The sequence below is a fragment of the Myotis nattereri genome, assembly GCF_964212035.1.
Source record: "Myotis nattereri genome assembly, chromosome: 14".
NCBI classification, from domain to species: domain Eukaryota; kingdom Metazoa; phylum Chordata; class Mammalia; order Chiroptera; family Vespertilionidae; genus Myotis; species Myotis nattereri.
In genome coordinates this window covers 10,810,315-10,837,750 of record NC_138089.1, presented here as the reverse complement: position 1 = coordinate 10,837,750, position 27,436 = coordinate 10,810,315, and the positions used below count along the sequence as shown (strand labels likewise).

The 27,436-nt window shown below is 45.6% G+C and overlaps 1 protein-coding gene across 1 annotated transcript in view; it reads right to left on the bottom strand.

The window, feature by feature from the left end:
* Positions 1 to 5,620: 5,620 nt before the first annotated feature.
* Positions 5,621 to 27,436, bottom strand: part of MAGI1 (membrane associated guanylate kinase, WW and PDZ domain containing 1) — a 106,180-nt gene continuing 84,364 nt past the window's right edge. The window contains exons 15-21 of the mRNA XM_081106094.1: positions 26,666 to 26,956; positions 23,406 to 23,606; positions 15,522 to 15,615; positions 15,339 to 15,399; positions 14,314 to 14,457; positions 11,985 to 12,123; positions 5,621 to 7,781 (exon numbers count right to left, since the gene is read on the bottom strand). Coding sequence (XP_080962220.1) covers positions 6,997 to 7,781; positions 11,985 to 12,123; positions 14,314 to 14,457; positions 15,339 to 15,399; positions 15,522 to 15,615; positions 23,406 to 23,606; positions 26,666 to 26,956 — 1,715 coding nt within the window. The 3' untranslated portion in view covers positions 5,621 to 6,996. The remainder of the gene's footprint in view (positions 7,782 to 11,984; positions 12,124 to 14,313; positions 14,458 to 15,338; positions 15,400 to 15,521; positions 15,616 to 23,405; positions 23,607 to 26,665; positions 26,957 to 27,436) is intronic.

Below are 27,436 nucleotides of genomic sequence, written 5' to 3'. Positions count from 1 at the left end.
CACTCTGAGCCAGTGGGATAGGGCTGTGCCCAGCCTCGATCCTTGTCTTCTCATATCAATGAATTTAGACTAGAGACCTTGACTGTGTTGTGAAAAGTCTATTTATTAAAGCAATTAAAGCGTGCACCTTTATTGAAAAAAGCAAAGCAAGCCACTGGCTAATGAAGCACAGACAGGTTCTTAGCTAATTTGCAGAGCAAGACGGGTGGGGGTCTGAGGTGTCATATACCTTCCTGTCTATAGGCTTCAAAATGCCTCTGCTGACTATGTTGGTACAGATTAATGCTCAAGGCCCCTTTTTTTTACTTTGCTGTGGCCTTCCCAGAATTCACGAGAAGCACCTGCCAACTTTATCTCATCAAGCTTTGAGGCTGCTGGCTTCTTTGCTTAGGCAGTGGTTCTCAACCTTCCTAATGCTGCGACCCTTTAATACAGTTCCTCATGTTGTGGTGACCCCCAATTTTTTTGGTACAAATTGAACATAATTAAAGCATAGTGATTAATCACAAAAACAATATGTAATTACTAGTAGCCCAGTGCACAAAAATTTGTGCACTCGGGGGTGAGGGTGAGGGGTGGGGCCAGACCCCTCAGCCCGACCTGCACCCTCTGTCATGTTCCTGGACCCTGGCCACTCCGGGCCTAGGCACAGGCCTACAGGCTTGGGGTGGCCTAGCTCCCGAGGCCCCATTTTATCAAGAGAACAAAGTCAGTGTTAGTTACAGCCCTCACAGAACCCAGTACACTGCATCTGTGCATACAACTGCCTCGTTCATGTGCCCGCTTCGCCCTACTGAATTACTAATATCTTGAGGACATAGATCTGTCTTATCCTGCTTCACCTTCAGTGCCTGGCCTGGCGCCAGGGACCTGAGAGGATTTGCTGAGTGAGTGAATAATGAGTGAGTGAATGAGCGAATGAATGAGCAAGTAAGTGAATGAGCAAGCAGCTACCTGTCCGGATAGTTCGCACTCCACTCTGGGCTGCCTGACACAAACCCTGGGCAGTTCCCGCCCTGCTCCCAGTGGCCCCACTCCCCTCTTCCAGCTGCATAGTATGCGCAGGGCAAAGGCGGCCTGGGTGTGCGTGTTGGCAGATCGATGCATTAGCACCTGCCAACCTGGGAGGGCCATTTGTGGGCGCAGCCGGTGTCTGATCAGTGCTTTAGCACCTACCAACCCGGGAGCCCCACGGGAAGGCCGTTTATGGCCCATTAACGGATTGGTGCATTAGCACCTGCCAACCCGGGACCCCGCAGGAGGGCTGTTTGTGGGCGTGACCATTGGCGAATCCGTGCATTAGCACCTGCCAACCTGGGATCCCCACGGGAAGGCCGTTTGTGGGCGTTGCCAGTGGCTCATCGGTGCATTAACACCTGACAGCCACGGATCCCTGCGGCAAGGCCGTTTGTGGGTGCAGCCAATGTCCGATTGGTTCATTAGCACCTGCCAACCCGGGATCCCTGCGGGAGGGCCATTTGTGGGCAAAGCCGGTGGCTAATCGGTGCATTAGGACCTGCCAGCCACGCATCCCTTTGAGAGGGCCGTTTGTGGGCGTGTCCGGTGGCGATCGCTGTGGTCCCACCGGCCAGCCCTGGGTCGGGTCCCATACAGGCTGCCTGCTGCCCCGGTCGCAGATAGCAGGCCCGGATGGCAGGGGGGCAGGCCGGATGGTGCTGTCCCACCCTGCCTGTAGTATGCAAATCAGCTACCATCTTTGTTGGCAGTTAACCACTATCTTGGTTGGCAGTTAATTTGCATATCACCCTGATTAACCAATGGGAAGCGTGTTGGAGGAACGGTTAATTACCGTGTTTGTCTATTATTAGATAGGATATATGTGTTTTCCGATGGTCTTAGGCAACCCCTGTGAAAGGGTCGTTCGACCCCCAAAGGGGTCACGACCCACAGGTTGAGAGCCGCTGGCTTAGGGAGTAAAACTGTCCCTTTTCCCCTTTCCCCCTCTGTCTCTGCATTATCTTATAAGGGAGTTGTGTTTTTAACCATTTGTTCAGTGCCCTGGGCTGGGGAAGATAATGGCTTGTTAGTTACAAGCTGGCTGCAAATTGCCCACACTATTTGGCCTTGTTTTCACTTTCCTGTCTCAGTTTCCCTATTCCTCCTGCTCTGGAAGCCTGTATCATCACAAAGTACCTACCAGAGTCAGTCTGCAATGTGTAGTGAAAAAACAAGTACTCTAGTAACAAGCCTCACCTATTCTGCAGGTAGGGATGAGTAGCCGTTCTGTGCTATTTTCCCTTCAACTCTGTGATTCTCTGAGATCAAAGAGACTTTATTCCCTGAGGGATCTACTTAAAAGGACAGTGCTTCTTGGTTGGTGCTTGGAGTTCTAGGCTGTGAAGACCAGGTGGACCTGGAGTGACATGCGTATGAAGTGGAAAGTGATGGAGGGCAGCAGTCAGCACTTGAGTATTTACTGTTAATATCACCTTGCTTAAACCCATCTTCTTTCAAAATGACCTGGTGATCCAGCAATCTCCCATTAGAGAATTAAAACCACACTCCTACTCTTGACGGTGAGCACAATGCATAAAGACCCCACTGGGTGAAACTAGTCAACAAGTTTTCATAGAAAACCCACTTCCACAACAACAACAACAACAAAGTACCTGTGCTGGAGAAGGCCCAGCTTTGTCATTTCCCTTCTTCGAAGCATATAATGAGGTGTATTCCAAAAGCACTAGGATCTTATTGTGCTGAACACCCCACCCCCACTGCTGACCATGTTGCCAGATTGTGAGAAAAACCACCTGGAGGAACTTGAAAGGCCTCTTCCTTTAACATGAATGCCGACCATCAAAGTGGTCTCAGACTGCCCACCAGCAGGAACAATCTCTGGGACTATGATTGAGTCACATCACATTCTTTTTAGTGTGGCTATTTATGGAAGGCAAAGAACTTGTGTGACTGAGGGCTTCACAAATAGTTCCCATTGTCAGTTAAGCCAGGGACCATTTCCAGATGCCATCTTTAACAAAAAGAAGCTAGGGAAGTGAGCAGTGTCCATAATTACTACGTTGGTGACAAAATAAAGCAATATACAGCAAAAGAGACAATTCGTAGGATGGCTTACTTTTTTGTTGTTGTTAATCTTCACCAGATGATATTTTTTTTGCATTGCTTTCAGAGGGTAGAAGGGAAGAGAGAGAGAGAGAGAGAGAGAGAGAGAGAGAGAGAGAGAGAGAGAGAGAGAGAGGGGGGATATGAGAATGAATATGAATCAGGCTGGGAATGGAGCCTGCAACCGAGGTGTCCTTGACCTAGACTCAGACTTGAGACCCTTCTAAGCTTGGGCTCTCTAACCACTGAGACTCGCTGGCCAGGTCTAGGAGGGCTCACTATTAAACACAGTACCTTTTGAGTGCCCAGGACCTGAGGTTCTCTAGGGACACCCTATCCACTGAAGGTATAATCCATAAACTGTGTGGGAGCCTGGAACGTCATTAGAAACCACATGCTCAACCAGGACAGATATTAACTCCCTCCCTCACGGGTTGAACTTTTCATCTAGTATGACCAGCAGGAGTATGTCTAACCCCACATATGTCTGTCTCCAAGACTCATGCTCTGAGACTATTTTTGGCTTAACTTTCACAGCATAGCCTTTTGGTTTCATATTTCAAAACACTGGTGAGTGTATATGAGCCACACTGTTCGTGAACTTTATCATGAAAGTAGAAGGCCTTCTTCCCTATTTTAATAGAGAGAGAAAACATTTCTTCATTTTGATTGGAAAGTAAGCCAGGACAATGAAAATAGAATACCCATTGCCATACAGGTAATTCCTCCTCCTCCTCAAAAAAAAGTATTTTACTGAGGATTCTTCTGATTGTCAGAGGTGTGCTAAACACTTTGCTGTTATTCTTCCCAACTCTATGAGGTATGGCCTTTTCAAGATGAGGAAACCGAGGCTTAAAAAGAGGTTAAGGAATTTGCCCGATCACAGGAGGTGATGAGGTCTTTGGTGGGGTTTGCTCTATTTCCAGTGTTCCATGCGCCACCATGCTGTTCAAATTTCCATGAACACATGTATTAGCTGGGGACCTTGTGGAGTTCACAGACTCCAAGGTGGAACCTAAGGTTCTGCATTTCTAATAGGTTCTGCAGTGCTTATGAGGCAGCTGGCCCATGGACCACACTTTGAATAGAAATGTCCTATACTATTGCGAAGGTATAATTCCTCCTTTCAACACAATAGTATATTTCATCAAGCTGAAGCCAAGCACTCTTACTTGGTTACCTGACCTTGATACATTTGAGACAACATGGAGACAAGAAAGATATCAATCCAGAAGCAATAGTGGTTATGGAATGCATACATTTCCATGTATTTTTACAGTAAAAATGCATTAGAAATCTTTCACAAAAGAAACTTAAAAAATACAAGTAGGGTGTTGGGTCCCCCCTCCCCCACATTCTTTTAGGCATCCGCTGTGTAATATGGGTGGGAAGGAAATTTCTAAATGGTTTGATTTCATCGTATAAAATACACATCCATCATCTCTCATCAAGACATTTACATGAAGTGGGGGGTTCAGGAAAGTAGGCTCACAAGAATCAGTCTCCAATGTAAGGTTACAGTAGTTCAGAGAAAACTATATCTATTTAGTGCATAGTCCCTGTACAGTACAATATTTCCAAAGCGAATCTGTGTGGAATTCTGAGGAAATAGCCACCAAAGTCTTCAGATTGAGACAAGCCCAGGTGGGTAGCACATAGATTTTAAAATGTCAAATGTTATCTATGACAATAAAAAAAGACATCAAAATATCAACTTTGATGTACTCCAAAAATCTACCTTGATTTCATTTATTTAAAACTCTGGACCACAACTGAGAGCATCAATCATTTAACATCACAGATTTTGCTAGAAATAGTGAGAAAATTCTTAGCAGTGGAACCTTAGGAATAAAATCTGCAAGTTGGCTCCTAGGAAATGGATGAAAAAGAACATCATTATTCAGTTGTATTCTCTCTCAGCCTTACTATAGCTCGATGTATGTTTTGAATGGAAAACTTTGATAAAAATAGCTGCAGAATTTTTTCTCTGAGGAAGTTATTTTGTGAATGCCTATTCAACTACAGCTACTCACCCCAGTGCTATGTATAAACCCATAAGTCAAATAAAGCTCTGAACAATGTAATATTATATATGCATAGTGTTTTATAAAAAGATTGGCCCACACACTGCTTTTCATCAGTACAGAAACAGCATTAAGTCCATAGCACACTGCAAGAAATGAGTGAAGAACAGAATGCAAACAAGTGCCTAATAGTTCACAAGCAGGCTCACCATGGAGGAAATTATGATACTCAAACCAAGTAAAGCTTTAAAGAATTACTTATATAGTCTCCCATTTTAAAACAGCTTTACATACCTGATTTAGTTTACATTAAAATATATCCCAATGAATCAATTTGTTCCATATTCAGAAATATAAACACATATCACATTCCTCACTGCTAAAGTTTTTGTCATAAATTCTCTTTTATACAAGAAAAAAGGCAACAGTTGTTTTTAAACAGGCTCTATTAATTACAATTTTTACTCTGTACACACAATGATTGGCTGGTTTTCTCCTTTTTTTTTTTTAACAGTACCATGAGAACAACAGTGATTGACTTGCAAAGTTTGTGTCTGTATGGAAAATGCAAAACAGTACTACGGAAATATACAATGTATTGTAAGCAGCAGTTTGCTATAGTGGTCCAACAGGTACAAGCAAACATTTGGCTCAGCTAGGCAGTAATCCATTTCCCATTTCAACCACCTCCCTGGGCTATAGCAAACCCAGTTACACCTCATGTGGGAGTGGATTGCAAAAGATGTGTTGTTGTTGTTTAAAGAAAAATCTTTTGTTTTGCTGTCCCAAAATTCAAAGGACAGGGTCATGGGGGCAGAACTTTGCCAATGAGCTCTAGAGCCATTGGGATCATGTCCTTTCCCCTTCAATTACTCTGGAGACTGTTGTTAATAGTTTCAAAAGGGAACCTGGCATTTCTAATAAGCACCTCTAAACCCTACATATCAACAGAGAGCTAACTCCACCAAGACTCATTCCCTCCTCCCCCATTTGGTAAGGAGCAACCCGGGCTTATGCTAAAAGGGGGACCACACCTTCTCTACTGAGGATTTTTGATTCCTTCACGCTGGGCACATTGTCCCCCACTCCATCTACTCTGCAACCTCAACCAGACAATACAGAAGGTGTTTTTTTGTCCATTGCTTCCAGTAGTTGAGTGAGGCCATGATGGCACTGCCTTCATGAGATCTTAGGAGGTGTTGGTGACGCTAATGAACCTGACCATCTGCACCGGGGCTGCATTTGGGTCATGGCGGCCAACCTTTATGGCCAGGGAGAGTTTCAACTGTTTTCTGAACCAACTGTGACGCAAGAACATAACATTTCTGTGTGCTGTGTAGATTTGCTATAAATATCCTTCATTTGCAATAGTAGTCTCTTCATATAGTTTGCTTGATTTTAGGATCACCGGCAATCCCAGAGTCCTCAGCATTTACAAATATAACTTTTGCCTCTTGGCTTTTTTTTTTTTTTAAAGAAAAACTAACTACAGTAAAGCACTACATCATTACATAAGTCTATATCAAATTAATCAATAACTTCCCTTACTTAGAGAAAATGATCAAAAGCCCTATTTGACCAGGAGAGAGAAAAAGATTGCCCAAAGATGGGAACAATTCTACAGTGTATGTAGAAACAAAATTTATCCCCCTTCGGGGCAACATTTGGCAAATAATTTCCAGAAAAGTATGCATTTAAAAATACTTTCTTTAATATTATACATCAGGCACAACACTGTTCACATATATATTTTTTTCCTTATAAATTCAAATGCATAACATGTTTGTTGCTATTCACAGGATGTTCAGGTGCCAGGTGCTTCCGAAGGTGAGGACATGGTTTCGGGGTGAGCCTCCTCTTGCACCTCGGCCCCGGGATCGGCCGGCCGGGCTCAGATGCTGAGGTCGGTGCTGCACTCCTTGTAAGGCCGCCGTCTCTGCTCCGGGGGGTGTCTGCCGCCGCGGCCGCCCTCGGGCTTCAGGCTCGCCTCGTCCCTCTCCCGGTGGCCGGCCCTGTCCTCTCGGTTCCTTTTCTCCAGGGACCGCTCCCGCCGGCGCTCCGGGGACCTCGCCCGCCTGCGGTCGGTGGACTTGGCCCTCCTGTCGGGCGAGCCCGGCCGCCTGCGCTCCGGGGACCTCCTCTGCTCCAGGAGCCGCTCCAGGGACCTCCTCCGGCGGCCGGGCGAGCCTTCCCTCCGGCGGCCGGGCGAGCGCTCGCGCCTCCTCCCGGGGGAGGCCTCGCGTCTGCGCTCGGGCTTCTCCCTCCGCTCCAGCGTGTTGTCGGCGCTGCGGGTGCCCTCCCGGCGCCTCTCCGGGGCCCGCCTGCCGGGGCCGTCGGCCGCCAGCCGCTCGGGGGGCGCCTCCCTGCGCCCCTCGGGCGCCCGGTCCTGGGGGCGGAAGGCCCCGCCGCCGGGGGTCCTGAGAGTCCCGTTCCACGTGTGGTGCTCACTGGGCGCCCGGCCGGGCTCCCTGCTGCCCCGCGAGGGCCCCCCGGGCGCCCGCTGGTCCCCGTGCAGCGAGGATTTGTGAAGGTCGGGTGGGTGACTGGACTCCGACGGCGGGGGCAGCCGGCGGCCCCTCGTTTCCGGGGCGCCGGGCCTCACTTCCGGGGCGCCAGGCCTCACTTCCGGGAAGCCGTGTGCAGCGGCGGTGCCGCCGAGCCGCTCGCTGCCGGGGTCTGCGGGGAGGGAAGCAGAGCCACAGTCGGTGAGCAGCCCTGGGCGCTGGCCCACCCGCATGAGCGCCCACAGCCACAGCCCGCCGAGGCCTGGGGAGGGGAGCGGCTACTAGTTAGGTTAACAACTAGCTAGAGCTGGCGGCCCTCCGAGGCCTGGTTAGGGGAGCAGCTACTAGTTAGGTTAACAACTAGCTAGAGCTGGCGGCCCTCCGAGGCCTGGTTAGGGGAGCAGCTACTAGTTAGGTTAACAACTAGCTAGAGCTGGCGGCCCTCCGAGGCCTGGGGAGGGGAGCGGCTACTAGTTAGGTTAACAACTAGCTAGAGCTGGCGGCCCTCCGAGGCCTGGTTAGAGCAGCGGCTACTAGTTAGGTTAACAACTAGAGCTGGCGGCCCTCCGAGGCCTGGGGAGGGGAGTGGCTACTAGTTAGGTTAACAACTAGAGCTGGCGGCCCTCCGAGGCCTGGTTAGGGCAGCAGCAACTAGTTAGGTTAACTAGTGCTGGCGGCCCGACCAGACTCAGACCCTCCGGGACTCACAGCAGAAAGGCCCCCAAGAGGGTCTCGCAACAGCCAGACGTCCCACCGCACCCCCTGCTCTCCCACCCCCCAGCCTTCGCCCTCGCCCCTGCCCCTGTCCCCGCCCCCATGAAAGGAAACAGTTCTTTAAAAAAGCACTTGTTTGAACTCGCTGAAAAGGAGGCTGGGTGTGAGGGACTCCCCGGGGAATGCTAACAGCTGCGCTCGGACCTGGTGGTGGTGACCTGGTGCGGAGGTAGCAATGGCCTCGGTGCACCACGTGCGTCTCCTCCAGCCAGATGCCCCCGGTGGGCGCGGGGGAGGGGTCCCTGGGGCAAGTGGGACATGAAGGGAGGGTCCATTAGGCAGTCCCTGCCTTTGTACATGTTACTCAAGTAGTTTCTTCCCTTTTGTGTAAACTTGGGGAACTACTTTTTTTTAAACGTGGCGTCTCCTGACGGGTGAAAGGGAGTGGAAGGGCGGTTGTCAGGAGCACAGGTGACACCAGATGGCGTCCAGATAAACTTGACGTTCAGAGGCCCTTTTCTTTATGCTCCGCCGCGATCGCATGGCTGAGCCGCGGAGCCACTGCACGGCTGCCGACAGCGTCAGGGTAGCTCTGGACTCAAAGCAGGGCAGCGCACAAGGGCGTTTGTTTATCATGAGAAGGTGAAGTCACACCGCAGGTGTGGCATCCCGGCGTTATGAGAGCTTTTTTCAAAGCAGGGCTGCTTTGTTTACAGCTGACCCCAACAGGTCACACACACTGTACCATTGCAGGCAGAGCACCAGGAACGGGGCGCTGCGTGTGGAGGGCAGCCCGGGGACAGTCACGGCGATGAAGTGGAAGCTCTTTAAGGGTCTTTGGTGAAGCAGCAGGGTCAATAGTAAGCCATCTGTCTCACGAATGATCGCCCAACCCCCGGGTAGGTGGTGACACCAGCAGGCATAGGGCCTTGAGCAGGGGTTGGCAAGCTTTCTCTGCAAAGGGCCAAGGAATCGTTATTTTTGGCTTTGTGGGCCACAGAGTTTGTTACAGTTACTCAGCTCTGGCACGGTAGTGTCAAAGCCGCCTTAGACAACATATGAAATGGGTTGTGCTGCTGAGCTTTAGTTACAAAAACAGGCTGCGGACAGGATTGGGCCCATGGGCTGCCCTTTGCCAAGAGATAAGCAGGAAATACCTTCCTGTCTAGCAAAGCCCTATCTACCCAGGTGAGAGTTCTGTGGTACAAGGTTTGGTCAGTCTAAAGCAAGCATGTCAAACTCATGGCTGACGGGCCGCATGCTTCGCTTATTTAAATAAGCGAGTTTGACATGCTTGTTCTAAATTCTTGGTAGACTTAGAATAACACAAAGTCCCTTTAAGATTTGGGAGAGCAAGACTAACCTGGGGGCTCCTTACTCCTACTTTTAAGATAAGGGAGAGCAAGACTTCAGCAGGGTCAGCGGTGTACTTACAATTCAGAGAACGCAGGGTGCTCAGAATGAATTGCCAAACATATCAAAATAGAGCTAAGCAGAAGCAATGAGGAAGTTAGGCCACAGCACAGAAACACCTAGTATTGATTGAGCTACAAACCGTAGTTTGATTATGGCCCATAAGGTAGAAGCAAGCCTCCCCGAGCTTTTCATTTCTCATACATGCAGCGATATTAGGAGGTATCATTGCTGTAGAAGGGAGGGCCCAGCACCAAGAACAGTCAGAGAGAAAGAGAGAGAAAGAGAAAGAGAAAAAGTTGAACATTTAGATTCCCTGTAACAAAGAGGAAAGAAAAAAAAAATCTGCATTTGTTAACATAGGGCAAAGAGAGTTTATTTGTCCAGTCAGACAGTCTAAGGCAACACTCAAATAAGGCTGCAGAAACCGCAATCAGAACAGTGACGTTTTAGACAGCCATAGAAGGTGACTTGAGACCCAGACAATAGATGCATCCTTTTTTCTTTCTTTCTTTTTTCAAACAACTGGGACAATGACAGGCTGGCATAGGAGAGCATTTAACAATAAACAACAAAAGAACAAAGTGCCCTCCCTCCCCCCTGAAGACCACGGCTGTTAAATTAAGTACAAAAAACTCATTACAAAAATAGCCTCACAGAGAAGCAGGTTCCAATCAAGTCAGAAAAATATTGGAACTTAACATATTATAACCCATTTGTGACTCTAATCACTAGAATTAGAGATTCAGTCCAAATGACACATGGAGACATTACAGCAGCACAACCCTGGCCTGTTCAACCCTTCTTGGAAAACCGAGCATTTAAATGATCTTTATTTTTAGCCCAAAGAACATTTATTAGTGTTGGATTTTCATCCTCAGTGCAACAGACACAGATTTGGAGAGGGTACAGAGGTTACTGACGGTGACTCTGAAATGAAATATCACATCCAACAGAAGCATAGGGAAGACAGAAAAGGGAGACAGCGTTACACAGTTTCAGGGCATCCATACACCTATCAGGGTTCCATACCCAGCACAGCTGTAACATCTCAGTGTTGTTAAGCTACCTTCCCTGTGTGTGGTTGGCCATGTCTAAGGGGGCCTCATCTGATATGCCACCTCCACTTTGGGCCCCTCATATTTTGCACCTGGATGTCCCAACACTTGGGAGGGCTACCCTTCAAAGGAGTTAGCCTTGTCCTTGAGCTGTATCTGAATTAAAGATCTCTTCAAGTCCAAAATGCAGCTGGGAATTGTGCAGAGTGACTTTCAGGAAAGAGGGTGATAACAGATAAAATCCCTAATAAAGGGGACTGACGCATATGGGGACCATTCAATCACAGTTTCTATAGAAACTTTTGTAGACCTTTGGTTGGGAAGAAAAGCCCTACATCTAGGGCATAGCTTTTTTTTTTTTAAATTTTAAACAAGAATCTCAAATAAATAGGACATAATTATTATAATATACAATATTTTGCCATGAGGACACTAAGCTATTTAAAGATCCTTGCTGTTCAGTCAAATCATGTCTATAGATATGACAAAAGAACTTTATGCATAATCTGGCTTTCCCCATAGGAAAGGTATAGTCACGTGTTTCCCTCATGATGAGCACTGGGAATCTATTCCATCCTTTATCATTTAAAAACATATGGCTAACATAGCAACAGTTTTGTTTGTTTTCTACAAGTGGGCTCAGGTAGTCTCATTTGGGGCAGCAACTGGAGGGGGGATGCAGAAGTGTTGTATACAGAGCATAAAGGAGGTGAGCAAGGCTCCCAAACCATCTCAGAATTTCACGTCTCATAAATAAGACATCAAGTAACCACAAAAGAAAAAAAGAAAAAGAATTGTGCCTCAACATATCACTCAGGAAACCTGCTTTCCTGCTTCTTAAAAGGAGTAGAGTCATTTTGTGCTAACAATTGGATCTGAGAAACAGTTTGGCACAGTTCAAACAATCATTCCTTCGCTCTTGGTCGGACTAGACAAAATGTTTTCTCTGATTATCAGAAAGGGGGCTATTAAGAGCTTGTCTTAGGCCATGCCCCAGTCCATGGAAGGCAAGCAAAAGGATGAAATGTGTAGAGGTTTCAGAACAAGCGAGGCAAATAATCACATGGTGCGGAAGGCTGGTAAGACACTGGTGAAGAGGGGAAACAAAAAGACTTTCCTGCTGCAGTTCTGGAGACAGAGTCATGGAGTCATGCCAGGGAAGGAGGGGAGGTTTTCATAGTTTGACCCACCATATTCCGGTACCGAGCCGTCGCCCCGCTTCAGAGACAGACGCACTCTGCGGCCTCCGTTCTTAATCAGTTCTATCGCCCGAGAATGCTTCATGTTTTTGGTGGTTTCACCATTGATCTCCAAAATTTCGTCACCGATCTGTCCAAAGCAAGAGAGAACAAAGTGAGGAGACCACACAAGGGTTTCACTGGCTACTGAGGTGCTTTATGGTTGAAAGTCTTTTATTGTTTGCCAGAAAATCTTCTATTTCTCAGGATGCAGCAGTGAAGACAACAAAAAACTCCACAAAAATTCCTCCCTGATGGAGATGACATTCTAATGGGGGAAATACAAATAACACGAAAATTAGAAAAGTACATCCACGTTAGATAGTATCTGAGAACCAGTTTGGCACATTTCAAAAAATCAGTCCTTCACTCTTTGGTCAGACTAGACCAAATGTCTTCTCTGATTATCAGAAAGGGGGCTATGAGTGCAAAAGAAAAATTAATAAAGCTATCAAGGGGAATGTTAATTATTGAAGGAAGAAGGATGTGGTAAGCTGCTTCCAGGATGCCCCCCCAATGAGCCCCACCTTCTTGTATTCACATCCTCTGTAATCTCCTGCCCTTTGAATGTAGGTTGAAATTGGTGACTTGCTTCTAACAAACAGTATATGGCAAATGCGATGAGAGGTCAGTTCAGACATAAGGTTACAAAATGAATCTGGCTTCTGTCTCACTTGCCCTCTTCTGTTCTCTCACTTTCTCAGTTGGAGGCATGCTGTGAGCTGCCCTGCGCAGTCCATGCTAAGGACTCGTGGGAGCGCTCAGGCCAGCAGCCCAACAGGCGCTGTATTTTGCCAATGACTCTGTGAGTGAAGCAAACCCTTCCCCAGCTGAGCCTTCCATGCAACAGCAACCCAATCCGGTTGATAACTGACTGCAGCATTTACTGTCTATCAGCTGCTCCTCCAGACACTAGAGCAAAGGAGTAACCAAGACCGACTAGATCCTTGGCGCATGAAGCTTGTAGTTCCAGAAGGCAGAAGAGCAGCACTGGCTTTGGGCCTATCACTATTAGCTATATGACCTTGCTTAAGTCCTTTTAACTGTGAAAGGAAATGATAATACCATGCCTACCAAGCTGAGGGTGTCAGACTGGACAAATGGGTTGTGATCTATACAGCATTATACAAAATGTCAGGATAATGGTATTTCATTCAATCAGAAACTCTTTTTAAGTGAGTAAAGACATGGAAAAGCATATCCAATGTGTTTGGAGCTTAAACAAAAAGTATATATACACTATAAACTTGCATAGGCACACATTGTGCATATATATGCATAAAGGAAGCATATATAAGAAACTGATAAACAGTTTGATCCTAGAAACTGTATTTTTACTATGTACCATTTTTCACTGTTTAATTTTTTAAAACAAGCTACATCATCTACTTCTCAATGTGGGGGAAACTCGTTAAAAAATTCAACCTGAGGAAACGTAAAAATCAAGATTGTGTTTTAAGACTATCTGGCTTTGTATCCCAAGTATTAAATTCCCTACCTTTAGTCACTTTTTTCCTTTTTCTGCTCAGGCCCAATTTTATTCACTTTTTTCTTTTACTGACATGACTTCTGATTTTTTTTTAAATTCACTGCCAATTATTTCTTATATGTGTGTCTCAATCTATGTGACTTATCTATAATGTGATGATTTTTCTTTAGTCATCTAATCTGCCTGGGAGAGCAACGCATTCATATACAATAGCAGATACTAACTATCTAAACAGAGCAGAGTGGGTCCTTGCATTTGTGTATTTAAATTTTGCAGCTCTGACCGCTACAGAGTGACCCCGAACAGCCATGCCATGGAGCAGGGGTGCCTTTGCTGAGGCAGGGTCAGCAGGCTCCTGAGGCTAAGGTGAGAGGGTGGGTGACCAGCCAGAGACGGAATGGAGCCCACCACTCAGAGCCTGCAGAACCGCAGGCCTTCCTGCTCTCTAAGCATCCTGGTCCAGCCAGGAATTCCTGCGAAGTGATGTGTGTGCCTCATGAGACTAAGTATAACAACGATGGAAATGGGATTCAGAAATACCTCCTTTAATAATTTTTTAAGTAATTTTAATCCATTCAACCTCAAAGAGTAGAAGGGGTTCACCTAACTTCAGCAGCTCTGGCTAACTATGTTTCAGGGAGAGATTTACGCTCAGATAGGAGTCATGCATCTCAAGAATCCTGAAAGCTGTAGAAAATGTAGTTCTCATGAAGAAGGTTCTAGCCATATAATGTCAAAAAGTCACTGCCGATGACGTATTAACATCTACTCCGGATTCCTCTTCCAACTTACCCTCATCTTTCCACACCTTTCGGCAGGACCATCCTCTGCCAAGCGCAGAACATAGAGGTCCATGTTATACTCTCGGCCCCCTCGAAGACTAAAGCCAAAGCCCTTGGCTCCTCTTTCCAGGTCCACAGTGTAAAAATCCTGCTCCTAGTTCAAGACAGGAAATGGAATCATTCCAGGAGAACTTACACCCGCCCCTTTCTCTCCATCTCTTCCCAAACGTCCTCTATTATGCCGATTTGACCAAAAGGCACCATCACTACCCCCTCTTGCAGATTTTCGATTGTTTATTAATATCCATTAACCTGAGAAGTTTGAAGATCCAGAATTTGAAAACATTCATGAGTGTGCCTGTAGACTGCACACCAACATGTATATATTAAAATTTAACCAGTGAAGCTGCAATTCGCCATCTATGGCAGGAAAATTCATTACATGATACCCTGTATATTGTTGGAAGTTCAACCTCCCTGCCCAATACCCCCAAAATGCCAGTGTCCACTGTTAGGGTATCAAAAGGCTCAGAAGGCCAATCGAAAAGGAACCTGTTTAACTTTGTAACAGACAGTGTTTCCCAAATTTGCTTCACCTGCCATTATTTGTGCCCCCTCCGTTACCCTGTATGGTTCAGGTATTTAGGTCTGTGGGTCCCCCCTGAAATTCACGAATCTGAGAAACACCTTAAGAAAAAGGTATTTTCTTGGCATAAATGCGGTTGTGAACACCATGAGTAGCTATCAGCTGTTTTGCTCTCGCTCTTGGATCGGTCACCAAGTGCAGCTTTTTATGTTGTCGGTTCCTCCCCTGTCCTCCCCCTCCCCTGGAAAAGGATATCTGGGAATATTTTTCAAAGGTAGTAAAGTAAAATGTCATTTCCTAGACAACCAAATGTGAGCACGTATTCAGCACATCCCCTCACAAAAGGTTATTTATTTTAATTGAGGCACCTTGTAAAATATCTCATAAAAACAGCTTCAGAAAGCCGGAAGGAAACGTGGAAAGCAAAGCAAACAGAGAAACAGCCTCACCTGTGTTGCCTGGGGTGCTTTGAACTCAAACTGAGATTCCGGCTTTGGTTTGGTGGTGTTCCTGCCGAAGTGAGAGAAATAAATATAAAGACAACCTGTGGGGAAACTGAGAAAGAACCCAGGAGGAGTGTCGTCATGCCAGGAGCTACTTTTTGCCTTTAAACTAACAAAGCCGGGTCTGACCTGGTCTCCTGGGCCCCCTGCTGAGAAGGGGTGTGTGTGGTGGTGATGGTGGCGATCTTCTCCGCGTTGGTCAGCAAAGTGGCATTCGAAGACTCTGCAGGATGAGACAGCATTACGAAATGAGGACCCTGGAGAAGACACCCCCATACTGGGGGGTGCCAAAGCCCTGTATCTGAGGGACAGGTGGGCTTCTCTGTAACCATTTCAAGCATCTCTGACTTGAATTTCTAAACAATTAAGAGTTTGAATTATCATTTAAAGATACTCTGTGATGTGAGCCATTTATTCCCCATTACCCTTCTCCCAACAAGACATCCCACAAATAAAAAGTTTGTCCAAGAAAATACTACCCTAAAATTGCAGCCAAGGCAGGTATCTCTCATTCTGCCCACCACTTAAAAGTGACAGTCCCATCAAAACACTGTATCCCCAGAATTATTTCCCAGAATTGGACAGACTCATTAGATACACCTTTCTTAACATTTCCTGCAATGTATTAGCAATATTTAGTGACTATGTTTAATTTCCTCATGTGAATATTAAAATTAGAAGTGTGCTAACATCTTGTTAAACGCACACACACCATCTACCTTCTTGTCCACTGCTTTTAATGAAGTGCAACTGAAAATGTGGAGTTCTTGACAGATCTCATCTGGCATCACTTATGAGAAATTAATTTAAAAACTTGCATTTGTTAGAGCCAGAGCTTGTAAATACAAGCTGTATAAATCATGAAGCCACCCTAACGTAATAGCTATGATTATATTCCTATGTAAATTGATTTTCTTCTTCACTAACCACATACCTAAGCAACTTCATTAGTTTCTAAAGTATGGAGATGCAGATGTTGAAGACATGAGCATGCATATACGCTACACACCAACACACACACAGTCAAATTTAATCATTCATATAGTAATGCTTATGTATTCTTTTATGAATTGTTTCTCCATTATGATCAAGGCAGATAGCAAGTGACTATGAGCAAGCTGTACTTTAAATATTTATTTTTAGGTTGACTGTAGCATGGCATAAATTTTCTATTTTAGAAAATGCTAACTATGGTGGTTAGAGTCTAAGATTTGCCTATAAATGCCTGTTTAATTCACAGTGTGATAGGAAGTCTAGAATCAGAGGCACTTCAATGTTTGTCAGATACATGTATCTCCCCATCATGTCTAACAAAGTTCCTATGAGAAAATATGTCAGGTCTCACCAACTGGGATATCAGGACTGCATTTCTTTTCACTGCAGTCACGGGTGAGAAGACATCCCTCAAATCCCAACCACTTGTAGCCTATCTGCCACTGTGTGTTCCTGCTGTTACACACAGTGGTTAAAAGCAAGGGCTTGAGATTTAAACCCAGGTTCAAGTCTTCCTTTCCCCACTCATTAGCCGTGTGACTGACTTTCCTCATCTGCCAGAAGAGGATGATGCTAGTCATTCCCTTCTCTTGGATCAAAGCAGATGAAATGTTTAGTACAGTACCTACCCTATAGTAAGCACTCAGTACACATTTACTGAAGTCATGGCCCTTGCCATGCTTCTCCTTTTTGTTTATTGCTGTGGAACTTGTATAAATTATTTAAATTCTTAGCAAAATGAGAAAGTTGAAATAAGCTGTGACTAGTTTGAGTTTGTATTCCAGCCATAGAGCCCACAATTCTTAGAGCCCACAATTATTACTTCTTACAAGATTAATAAGAAATGTAATTTGCCTTGGCCGGTGGCTCAGCTGGTTGGAGTACCATCCCATGTACCAAAAGGTTGTGGGTTCAATTCCCAGTCAGGGCACATACCTAATTGGCAGGTTCAATCCCCGGTCTGGGTGCCTACAGGAGACAAGTGATTGATGTTTCTCTTTCTCTCTCTCTCCCCCCTCTCTAAAAAAATTAAAAAAGCATATACTTGGGTGAGGAGAAAAGGAAAATGTAACTAGATCAAATGAACTGAAATGTGTATCTTATTCACGGGTTAGGACAATGTTTCTCACAATGTATTTCGCCAAATATTTCTACAGATTCCGAGGGAAAAGGAACACATGGTCAGTTAAGGGTGAGAAATAACAGGTGACAGAGAGAAATGTTTCTGCGTGTCTGCATTTTCTTTTCCCGTGGACTCCTCAGAGCCCCCCCCCCCCCCGCCCCCTCCCTGAGCCTTTTTAAAGAAATCCTCACCTGAGAACATGTTTAGAGAGAGTAAAGGAGAGAGCGAGCCTTTAATTATGTCAGCTGCCTTGCAGCCCTCTGAGTTGGGGAGGTGGGGCTTCTCAAGTTATTGGGGGGCAGCTTAGCATAATGGTGACCAGGTCAGATTCTAGAGTCAGACTATCTGGCTTTGTATCCCAGCTCTGCAATTTACTGGCCGGGGCATAAGCAAAGTTAAACTTTATGCCTCAGCTTCCTCCACTGTACACATGGGGTAACAGTTGTGTCTTAGGGAACTGGTGCAAAGATTATCTGAAAGAAAAGTGTGATAGTGCCTGGAACATGAAAACTGCCCCCAAAATGATGAGCATATTTTTTATGGTAGCATGTGTTCATTACTATTAAAAGCATATCTTTATGACTGGGTTACGTGGTACAGCCCAAGTGATAAGGTAAGATCTTTCATCAGGCCTGCTACTGTGTGAGCATAGAGCACTAGGGCCGCAGCCTCTCATTACGACTCACCAGGAGTTTCCAAGCACGTGTACTGGTCCTTTTAAAAAACCTGATATTACTCATTGTAATTAACTTTATGGAGACTCTCTGGGAAATCAGAAGATTGCTCGGGCCCTGGGGAAATCATAATCAGGAAACCAATATGGATGTTTCCTTGTAATTAAAGTGAACATACCAACGAATTGTGAGGCCTCTCAGGTGCATGTGTGGCCTCAGTGACCAGTCTCCCAGGCAGATCACATCCCATTTCACACCATTTTTATATTTCTGTGCTTTTGTGTTTGCTGAGATACAACAGATGATTATCCAATACGCATACAAACAACTATTTTTATTAATTTTCTTCCTAACCTTCACCTGCTATTTTCACCTATTTATATGCAAATCTGGGGTTGAAGCTAAACTTTAAGCAATTTAAAAATTAAGATTTAATATGCAAATAGCTATTTGAACTTCCTAAATTGTCTTGTTTTTATTAACCTATAAACCACCACTATTTCCTAATCATTTACAATGTGTCAAGAACTGTGCTAACTGCATTAAATTCATTTAGTTCTTACAGCTCAATGAAACAGGTGCCATTAGTACCCCCATTTACAGATGGAGACACGGGGCTTAGAAAAGACAGGTAATATGTCCAAGGTCGTCAGGGAGCATTGGAGGCCCTGGCAGCTTCAAGTCTTCAGTTAGGATTAACCAAGACGTGAAGTGCTGAGATTCTCTCTAGCTTTTTAAAATACGGCAGTGAAGCCCACTGTCATAAATTTATAGCTCTAGCCCAAAGCAAAATTTGCCCGGTAATAGCAAAACCATTAAACCCAGGGCTCTGATATAAGAGCAGGTTCCAGCAGCAGTACTATGAAGGGGCAGCAATGTATTTGGCTTTTAAAACTCCAAGGCAGACAGCCAGACTGGCTGTTTTTATGATACATTCCAGAAAGTAACCCACAGCCTTCATTAAACAGTGTTTACACCCACTGCAGCTCGCTCAGAGCAATGGAAATGGCTATCGCCATTCTTCCCATGGCAGCCGTGCACCAAGAACGCACATGGGAGCCCTGCGGTGCTGTCAGGCCGCTGTGCTCAGCCAGGCCCTGACTCCCGACAGGCTGTCTCTCTGGGGCTTCAGCAGAGCTCCGCCACCAGATTCCAATTCTAACCTGCTCCCCTGCACTTCCTCAGCCGCCCTGCCGGAATCCACATTACAAAGCCGCACAAACCAACAAAGGATGCACTCCCTCCTTTCTTAAGCACTGTAATGCACAAATAGCAGAAGAAGGCCTTTGAAAACGTGAGTCTCAGCAATAATTGAAAAGCTTTGGGAGATTTTAAAAATGTGTATGATTGGAAGCCGTTCCTTTTGCCTGAGTCTATGTTAGCATCATATCCTTAGAGCCTTCTATTAAGATAAACTTACACTAGTCTGTGTCTTTTCCAAGGAGACAGCAATACCTGTGTCCAAGCCCTGCCTCCTATGAAACAAATACTCTGAGACAAGGTGATCATTACTGTGGAGAAGGCTGGCAGAAAGAGAGACAGAGAGACAGACAGAAACAGAGAGAGAGAGAGAGAGAGAGAGAGAGAGAGAGAGAGAGAGAGAGAGAGAGAGAGAGAGAGAGAGAGAGAAAGAAGAAGAAGGAGGAGGAGGAGGAGGAGGAGGAGGAGGAGGAGGAGGAGGAGGAGAGGAGGAGGGGGAGGGAGAATTGGGAGAAGCAGCAGAGTGAGGAAATTTATGATCATATATTTTTAAGCTCATAAATATTCGGATTATCTTGAACTGGATTCAGTTTGATGGGTCCATGTTAGCCTGGCGCAGTCAGGGTATCCAGACTTCACAGGGTAATCCTATACGACACAAGTGGTAGGAAGCAGGTGTGGTTGACTTGTCAGATTGCAAGTTCAGATTCAGTATGTTCAGCTATTCTCTGGGCCTTTCTGTGATGTCAGTATGTATTTCCTGTCTCTTACCTTTATCTCATAGGAGAAAATGTTCTGCCCTGCCCTGGCCCCAGAGGAAGTAAAAGCAGAGATGGTGAGAACTCCTTTGATCTAGGTCTGCCCAACATCATCCGTGAAGGCAGGCCTTCTAACAACAGTGTCACAGAACTTTAATTGGAGTGGGCTGGCAGAGAGAGAAGAGGAGGGGAGGGGAGGGGAGGGGAGGGGAGGGGAGGAGAGGAGAGGAGAGGAGAGAAGGAAGAGCAGGAAGGGGGTGAAGGAGAATTGAGAGAAGAAGAAACAGAGTGAGGAAAACTAGTGAAGTTGGAGAAAAAAATAAAGGTGAATGATGACAAGAAAAAAGAATTAGGCAATGTAAGTATGATAAAGGAGTGGATTCAGAATGGGTTCCAAGCACTGTCCAACCAAGAATGCATCCTCCTCAAGTGCCTCCTAGGGTTTCTGAGAACAGTTCTCTGGACAAGAGGGATTTCTCAGAGCTTAAGAAACCACGCTGATTAAGAACTTCCGTCTCCTCACGAGGATTGTGAAGTGAACTGTCTTTGGGCTCCCTGAAGAATTAAGCATTAGAGTGAAGGATCTGAAGGAGACGAGCGGTCCCTAACACAGAGAGGCACCACCTTCCCTCACCACCTGCCATGGCCAACACACTTTCACAGAGAGGGAACCACCATGAATTTCACTCTCTGCCTTCTAGGTGTTTGCAAAACCCTCCTGGATTGCTTCAGCATCTCCCCAGAAATCTAACTCCCCTGCCTCAACTGTAATCTTCAAGAAAGTGATTTTTTTTTTGCCCCAGTTAAAAGATGAGTATCACAAATCCACCCTCTGCTGGATTCCACTGCCTTCTCCTGGCCTCCAAAACTTACAGAGTAACTGATGGAGAGTTTTATCACCATGGCAACGAATTCCTATAGTGTCTTCAATGAAATCACAGCCTCCACAGGGCATTAGCCCTTCACTATATTGTATCAACTTCAATGCTTGCTTTCTTCTAACCAAGACAGTCTGTCTGAATTTTATGCTTCTGAAGTATTCAAGTTTAGAAAATTTTTTTTTTATTGACAACTGTTATTGATAATTCACCTTGCATTATATTTTTTTGGTTCAGGTTTTCCAAAGATATTTTTCATTGCACTTTAAAAAAATTAGGTCAACACCTAGTATGTGCACAGTATAAGGTATTTCTGCCTATTTCTGTCTTTCCTGATTTTAAACTCTTTCGCTAAGCCCTTCCTTCAAGGAGTGCTTTCCTTCCTTTTTTGACATCCTCATTTCTACATTACAACTGACTAACATAGATCCAGCAAGTCAACTCCTATGCCCAGTTCTTTTGGATAGTTTTTGAAATTTGTCCTTGTGTCGGAATTTATATACTCCATTGGGCTCTCTCAACCATTTCTTCCTTCACTTCTCTGGCTTCCCTCATCCTTCCATTAGGAACCTCTGTCTTACCACATGTGGTCACTCCCCTACACTGTAACAGCTTCCCAGCCTGGTGACTGGGGGCTGACTCCAGACCGGCTGCTCCTCCCCTACCTGTGCCGAGGAGGCAGGCTGAAGCACCACCATTCAAGGAGCTGATTTCCCTCCACATCTCAGGTGAGGTATTTTTGGTGCAGAGAAAGTTCTTTGTCTTGGAACCAACAATGTTTAGTGTTACTGTTCAATTTTGGACTCACTTTTTCTGAAAGGCACAGTCTATACTAATTGAATTTTAAACTATAAAGCTCACGTTCTAACAATTCATATATACAAATATTCATTTGGTGAATTACCTTCAGATAAAAATCTACTTTAATTATTTTCTTTTACACATCTGTGGCATAGAATTTTTATGACACTAGCTCCATAAAACCACATTTCGTCTTGAGAAGTACTCGCTGACTTTTAGAATATACATGGCATCCCCAAAAATGTATATACACTTTGAATATACACATTAATTCCAATGGGTTAAATCTGAAAAGAAAGAAACATCAATTGAGCGATCAGCTGTTAAGTTTGCATACATTTTGGGGATACCCTGTATATTTTATTTTATCACATGCATAGCAAAAGAGCGAAAAAAAAAGGATTGGAACATTTTGGGACAGGTATCAGTTTTCTCCCAAGAGCCAAATCTGCTTAGAATGAATTCAATATATAGGACTTAATTCTCAGATGAATCTGTATTTAGTGAGGAATCAGCTTCATTTTTATTAAATATGAATAACAATGAGTATTGTTATTTTAGCTGGATAGCTTTTCATTGTGGGGGGCGGTGTGCACTGTAAGATGTTCAGAAGCATCCCTGGGTTTACCCATTATATGCCATTAGCACTCACTCCAGACAGTGCCACATGTCCCGGAGTGGGGGTGGGTTGGGGGGTGCAAGGGGTGGGGATCACCACTGCCATAAAAGAACCAAAGATTTGAATATAATCAACCAACTAAACAAGGATGGGCCTAGCTTAATATACATATAACCAACAATTAAACAAAAATTACAGAGATTTAATTATATCTTCATTCACAGGTAAAAATTAGCAATAAATCAAGGATGCACAAACCCTAAGACTCTTCCAGTGAAATAAAACATTTCACACATTCGCTTATTCTGAAAAGACACCCCTGGCTCTGCACTGGCATTATATAGACTCTGATGTCACCACATTACACATATATTTAGTGATTGTTTAAAAAAAATCCTCAGTGATGTCCAGATAGAACATCAGGAGACCTTTACCACCTGTATTCAAATGATTCTATTGTTTTAAAGACACGGGCACCAAAACCAAAATAAATTGGGAAAACTTGAGGGTTTTCTGAAATGTTTTTATATCTGCAGCAAAGTAGGTATTAAGGGCTAGAGTAGTGGTTCTCAACCTTCTGGCCCTTTAAATACAGTTCCTCATGTTGTGACCCGACCATAAAATTATTTTCGTTGCTACTTCATAACTGTAATGTTGCTACTGTTATGAATCGTAATGTAAATATCTGATATGCAGGATGGTCTTAGGCGACCCCTGTGAAAGGGTCGTTCAACCCCCAAAGGGGTCGCGACCCACAGGTTGAGAACCGCTGGGCTAGAGGATTAAGTAAAGAAGGGGAGGTAAAAGTTTAGTAACAATGGCTCACATTTGTTTGATGGCTCTGTTCAGTTAGGGATGGATAAGGCTGCCTCTAAATCAACACTATTCAATTACATGAACACCAATGACACAGAGGTGAGAGACAGAGATAGAGAAAGAAAGAGAGAGACACAATAGTATACTTTACCATCCCCGGGAATGATGCGGAGGGTAACTGTGTTTCCCGCTTCCTTGATTAGGTTGACAATGTCTGAATGGGACTTGTTGGTGATGGAACATCCATTTACTGCCAAGATCCGGTCTCCTACTTTCAGCTTGCCACATCGGTCAGCAGGGCTCCCCTCAATAATCCGACCTATTTTGTGAGGCATAGCCACACATGCATTGCCTGCTTTGATAGTGAGTTTTAATTTTTTTAAAGTTACGTGGGAATATAGTACAGGGAGGAGAAAAAGGGTTGAAAAGGGAAAGAGAAGGTTAAGTGTTAATTCATTAAAGCATTAAGCAAATGTTATTAAAGGAGAGCTCTGCGCCGATGGTCAAAACATTGGCAACATTCAGGACATCCGTGGGAGAAGCCACTGCCCTGACCTGCAGTCGTTTCCTGATTCAAAATGAGGGGGAATCCCCGCTCCCCTCCTTACATCAATTATAAAACTTGGGGTATTTCACAACTTCAGAGATTCTCAAGAGCCCCCCAAATAACTTGCCATGGACTGACTGTGGAACTTCACATGTGACCCCAGGGCTGGGAAGGGTGCTTCTACACATTCTGTGTGCACACCACACCACTTTGCCAGCTGTTCTTTAAGCTTCTGCCAATGTTTTGTTCTTTCTCTATTTAGAAGAATGATCACTGGGAGTCTGGTGAGGCATGAGATCTGCTAGCACCAAAGATTCAATCTGAGAATGCCTACTGGACAAACACTTCAACTTCTGCCTTCTCTCCAGAATGGCGAAAGCTTTAGAAAAGCAAGAGATGAGCCAAGACAGCCCCCAACCTTGACATCTATTTTTGCTTTCATGACCTTTGCTCAACCATCCTATCTCGTGTTTTCAGGGTAGGGCCCAATGGCTCATGAGCTCTGAAATCCTCCTCCATCCTCACAAAACCCCCCACAAGGGACTATGAAGACCTAGTGCAGTGATGGCGAACCTTTTGAGCTCGGCGTGTCAGCATTTTGAAAAACCCTAACTTAACTCTGGTGACATGTCACATATAGAAATTTTTTGATATTTGCAACCATAGTAAAACAAAGACATATTTTGGATATTTATTTTATATATTTAAATGCCATTTAACAAAGAAAAATCAACCAAAAAAATGAGTTCGTGTGTCACCTCTGACACGCGTGTCATAGGTTCGCCATCACTAACCTAGTACCTACTCAGGCTGAGGACGGTGACCCACACAAAGCTAGGTTCAAACCATTCCTCACCCTGTTTCTTCAGTCATTTCCTCTCTCCTCGTCAGCTACTACTTGTTTGCAACATGAAAAACCAGAAAGAGTGCATTTGAAGAGGAAGGTTTTTTGTGCACTTTGAGGGATTCCATGTCTCAACCAAGAGTATTGCTAACTTCTAGAGAGAGGTGGGAAACGGGCTTCGAAGCCTGACACAGAGTTTTCAGCTAATCGTATATTTAGTTTCAATGTTTCTTGGGAATTTGTCTTTCTGGGGACTCTGAAGACAGGTAAGCAGTTGAGCCACCTTTTGGAAAGGGTGACAAAACGAGCATGGGAGACACCGAAACTGAGTAGGCTCTCCCAGCATCATTGGAACCTTGAGGATAAAATGTGTGGAAAAAGGAGCTGTAAGTCCTTTGAATTTCAGAATATTTGCCTGAGTTTGTTTTATTGGATGTAACATTATGGCGAAAGAATTTTTTAAAAGGAAGTTAAACAGTTGTTTTGGATACCACAGGCAGATGTGGTGGAAAGCTTCCACACTTAATTCAAGGTCTTGGTTAAGTTTTGCCCATCTCCAAGGACAACTCGCATGGGAGAGGTATCAAACAGCAGGTGTGAGGAAAGCTCTGCATAGCTCGGAACAGAAGTGTCATGCAAAGTATTAGGGACAGTTTAATACATTCATTGCAAGAACCAGAGGAAAACAATCAAAGACCAATTGTGAGTAAAGACAGTCTATATTCATTAACACATAGCCTCCCACCGGACATATCTGCTACTTCTTTCTAGAAAGTGAAACAGAATTCTGAAATCCTGAGAATACCAGAGGGTGCATGGGGACAGTCGAGAGATGGACCTGAAGAAAATAACTTGGGAGTTCTCACTCCCCTGCCTTTCTTCTTATTTTTAAATTAAGCAGAAAAGTCTCCAAAACTAATTTTAAAAACAAAAAACACCTTGCCTTGATGCCATGTCACCCATCCATGACACGGATTATTAAAGTAGCTCACAAAGCACTGTTAGTAATGGGTGCTTGTTACTGCAGCCACACATGCACAGACCTGCTGACTGTCTCCTTGTGGCCAAACCTTAGGGAGACCGGCTTTCGCAGGACGGAAAGGGCAGAGACTACATGGAGGCAAGGGGGTTCCTCAGACGCAGGAAGGTAAAGGGATGGACCACCTCGCTGATCTTAGCCAGCAAGGTCCTCAGACTCCTTGTAGGTGAGGCGTTTGGGGATAGAGCTGAGGTACATTTCAAAGCCTGCACAGCTCTCCTGCCTCCCATCACATTCTATATTCACCGGCAAATGTACGTGGGGAATAACAAATTACTTTATCCAATGAAGAAGGGGGATCATTCTTGGAGCACATACTTATAATCCATTCAATCGGAAACAGACTCATAGATTACTAGTTCCTGGAATCCGCTGGCTTCCTATTTGTCTGCTGAGAGGTAACCTGAGGGTGAAAATACTCTGCTGAAACCCCACACCTGGGCTAGGTGGGAAACTCACTCCTGCTAGAATTCAAGGGCAAGGAAGACACATGACTCTCAGGTTTTAATTAGATTGTTAATCAGGCAAAAGCAAAATTTACTTAAAATGGAAACATTTCAGATGGGGACAGAGTAGAGAAAGGACACAGATCAGGTGGAAAGGGCATTTCATGTAATATTTTTACTTCTTACACCTCTACTTCCTGAGCATTTTTACAGCCATATGCTTCTTAAAAACCTCCTAGAGACCTAGACCTTCAGCTGCTACTATTTCCCCGGCGAGCATTTCTCGACATCAAGGGGTTGCTCTGCGCATTGCGTGCAGATGTCAGCATGCTTAGGGGTGCGTGTGTGAACACGCATTCAGAATGGAAGCTGAACGGTTAAAAACCCCCAACCTTCCGGAGGGAAACGCTACCAAACTGCATCCCAATTAAGACTTTAATCACCTGCAGCAAAGTCCAGGGAGGCGTTTCTGATAATGAGATATTGACCGCCTGCCTGGCGCCTCGGAAACCCTGGAAAGGGCACTGCCACTCACCGAAGGTCGTGCCCGCCTCGGGCCGGCTCACGGACGACACGATGACGAAGCCGAAGCCCTCGCTGTCCCCGCGCCGGATCTCCACGTCGTAGGGCTGCAGGGCGCTGCCCACGCCGCTGCCGCCGCCCCCGCCGCTGCCGATGCCGCTGGTGCTGCCGCTGCCCGAGCTCACGGTGTTGAGCGAGTTCTGGCTGCCCTGCGGGGTGCGCTTCTCCTCCGTCAGCGAGGCGGGCTGCGTGCTGCTGTGGTGCGACGAGGCCGGCGAGGGCACCTCCGGCTCGGCCTTGGGGGCTGTGCAGGAGGTGCGCTCTCAGGCCCCGATCTGGCCCCCAGCGCCCGCCACCCTTCACCCCCCGCCCCCAGCTCCACGCGTGCGCGAACCCGGGAAATGAGCCTGGCCGCACAGAACCCAGGCTCGAGGGTTTCAAGCAGCTTCTGGAGAAAAGTATTGACTTTCCCGTCTCCACTGGCACGGATCCCTGGGGAAAGCACCAGCCCCGAATCGCGTCTCATTTCCAGCACCGGCCACTTCAGCACCTGCACCCGCACCCGCGTTCGCACTCGGAGAGATCCCCGCACAAACCACAGGTCACGCAGAGCCAGTGCAGGTTGGCCCACACCACGATGCCCGTCCTCGCCCGAGTCCTGACCTTGGCCGCACATTCAGAGTGCCATTACCCTCAAGTCTCAGTTCTACTCAGCTCTGCAGGACCTGCTGTGAACTTCCCATCCGGCAGAAACACTATACACCTGGGGGATTCCCCAGGGCGC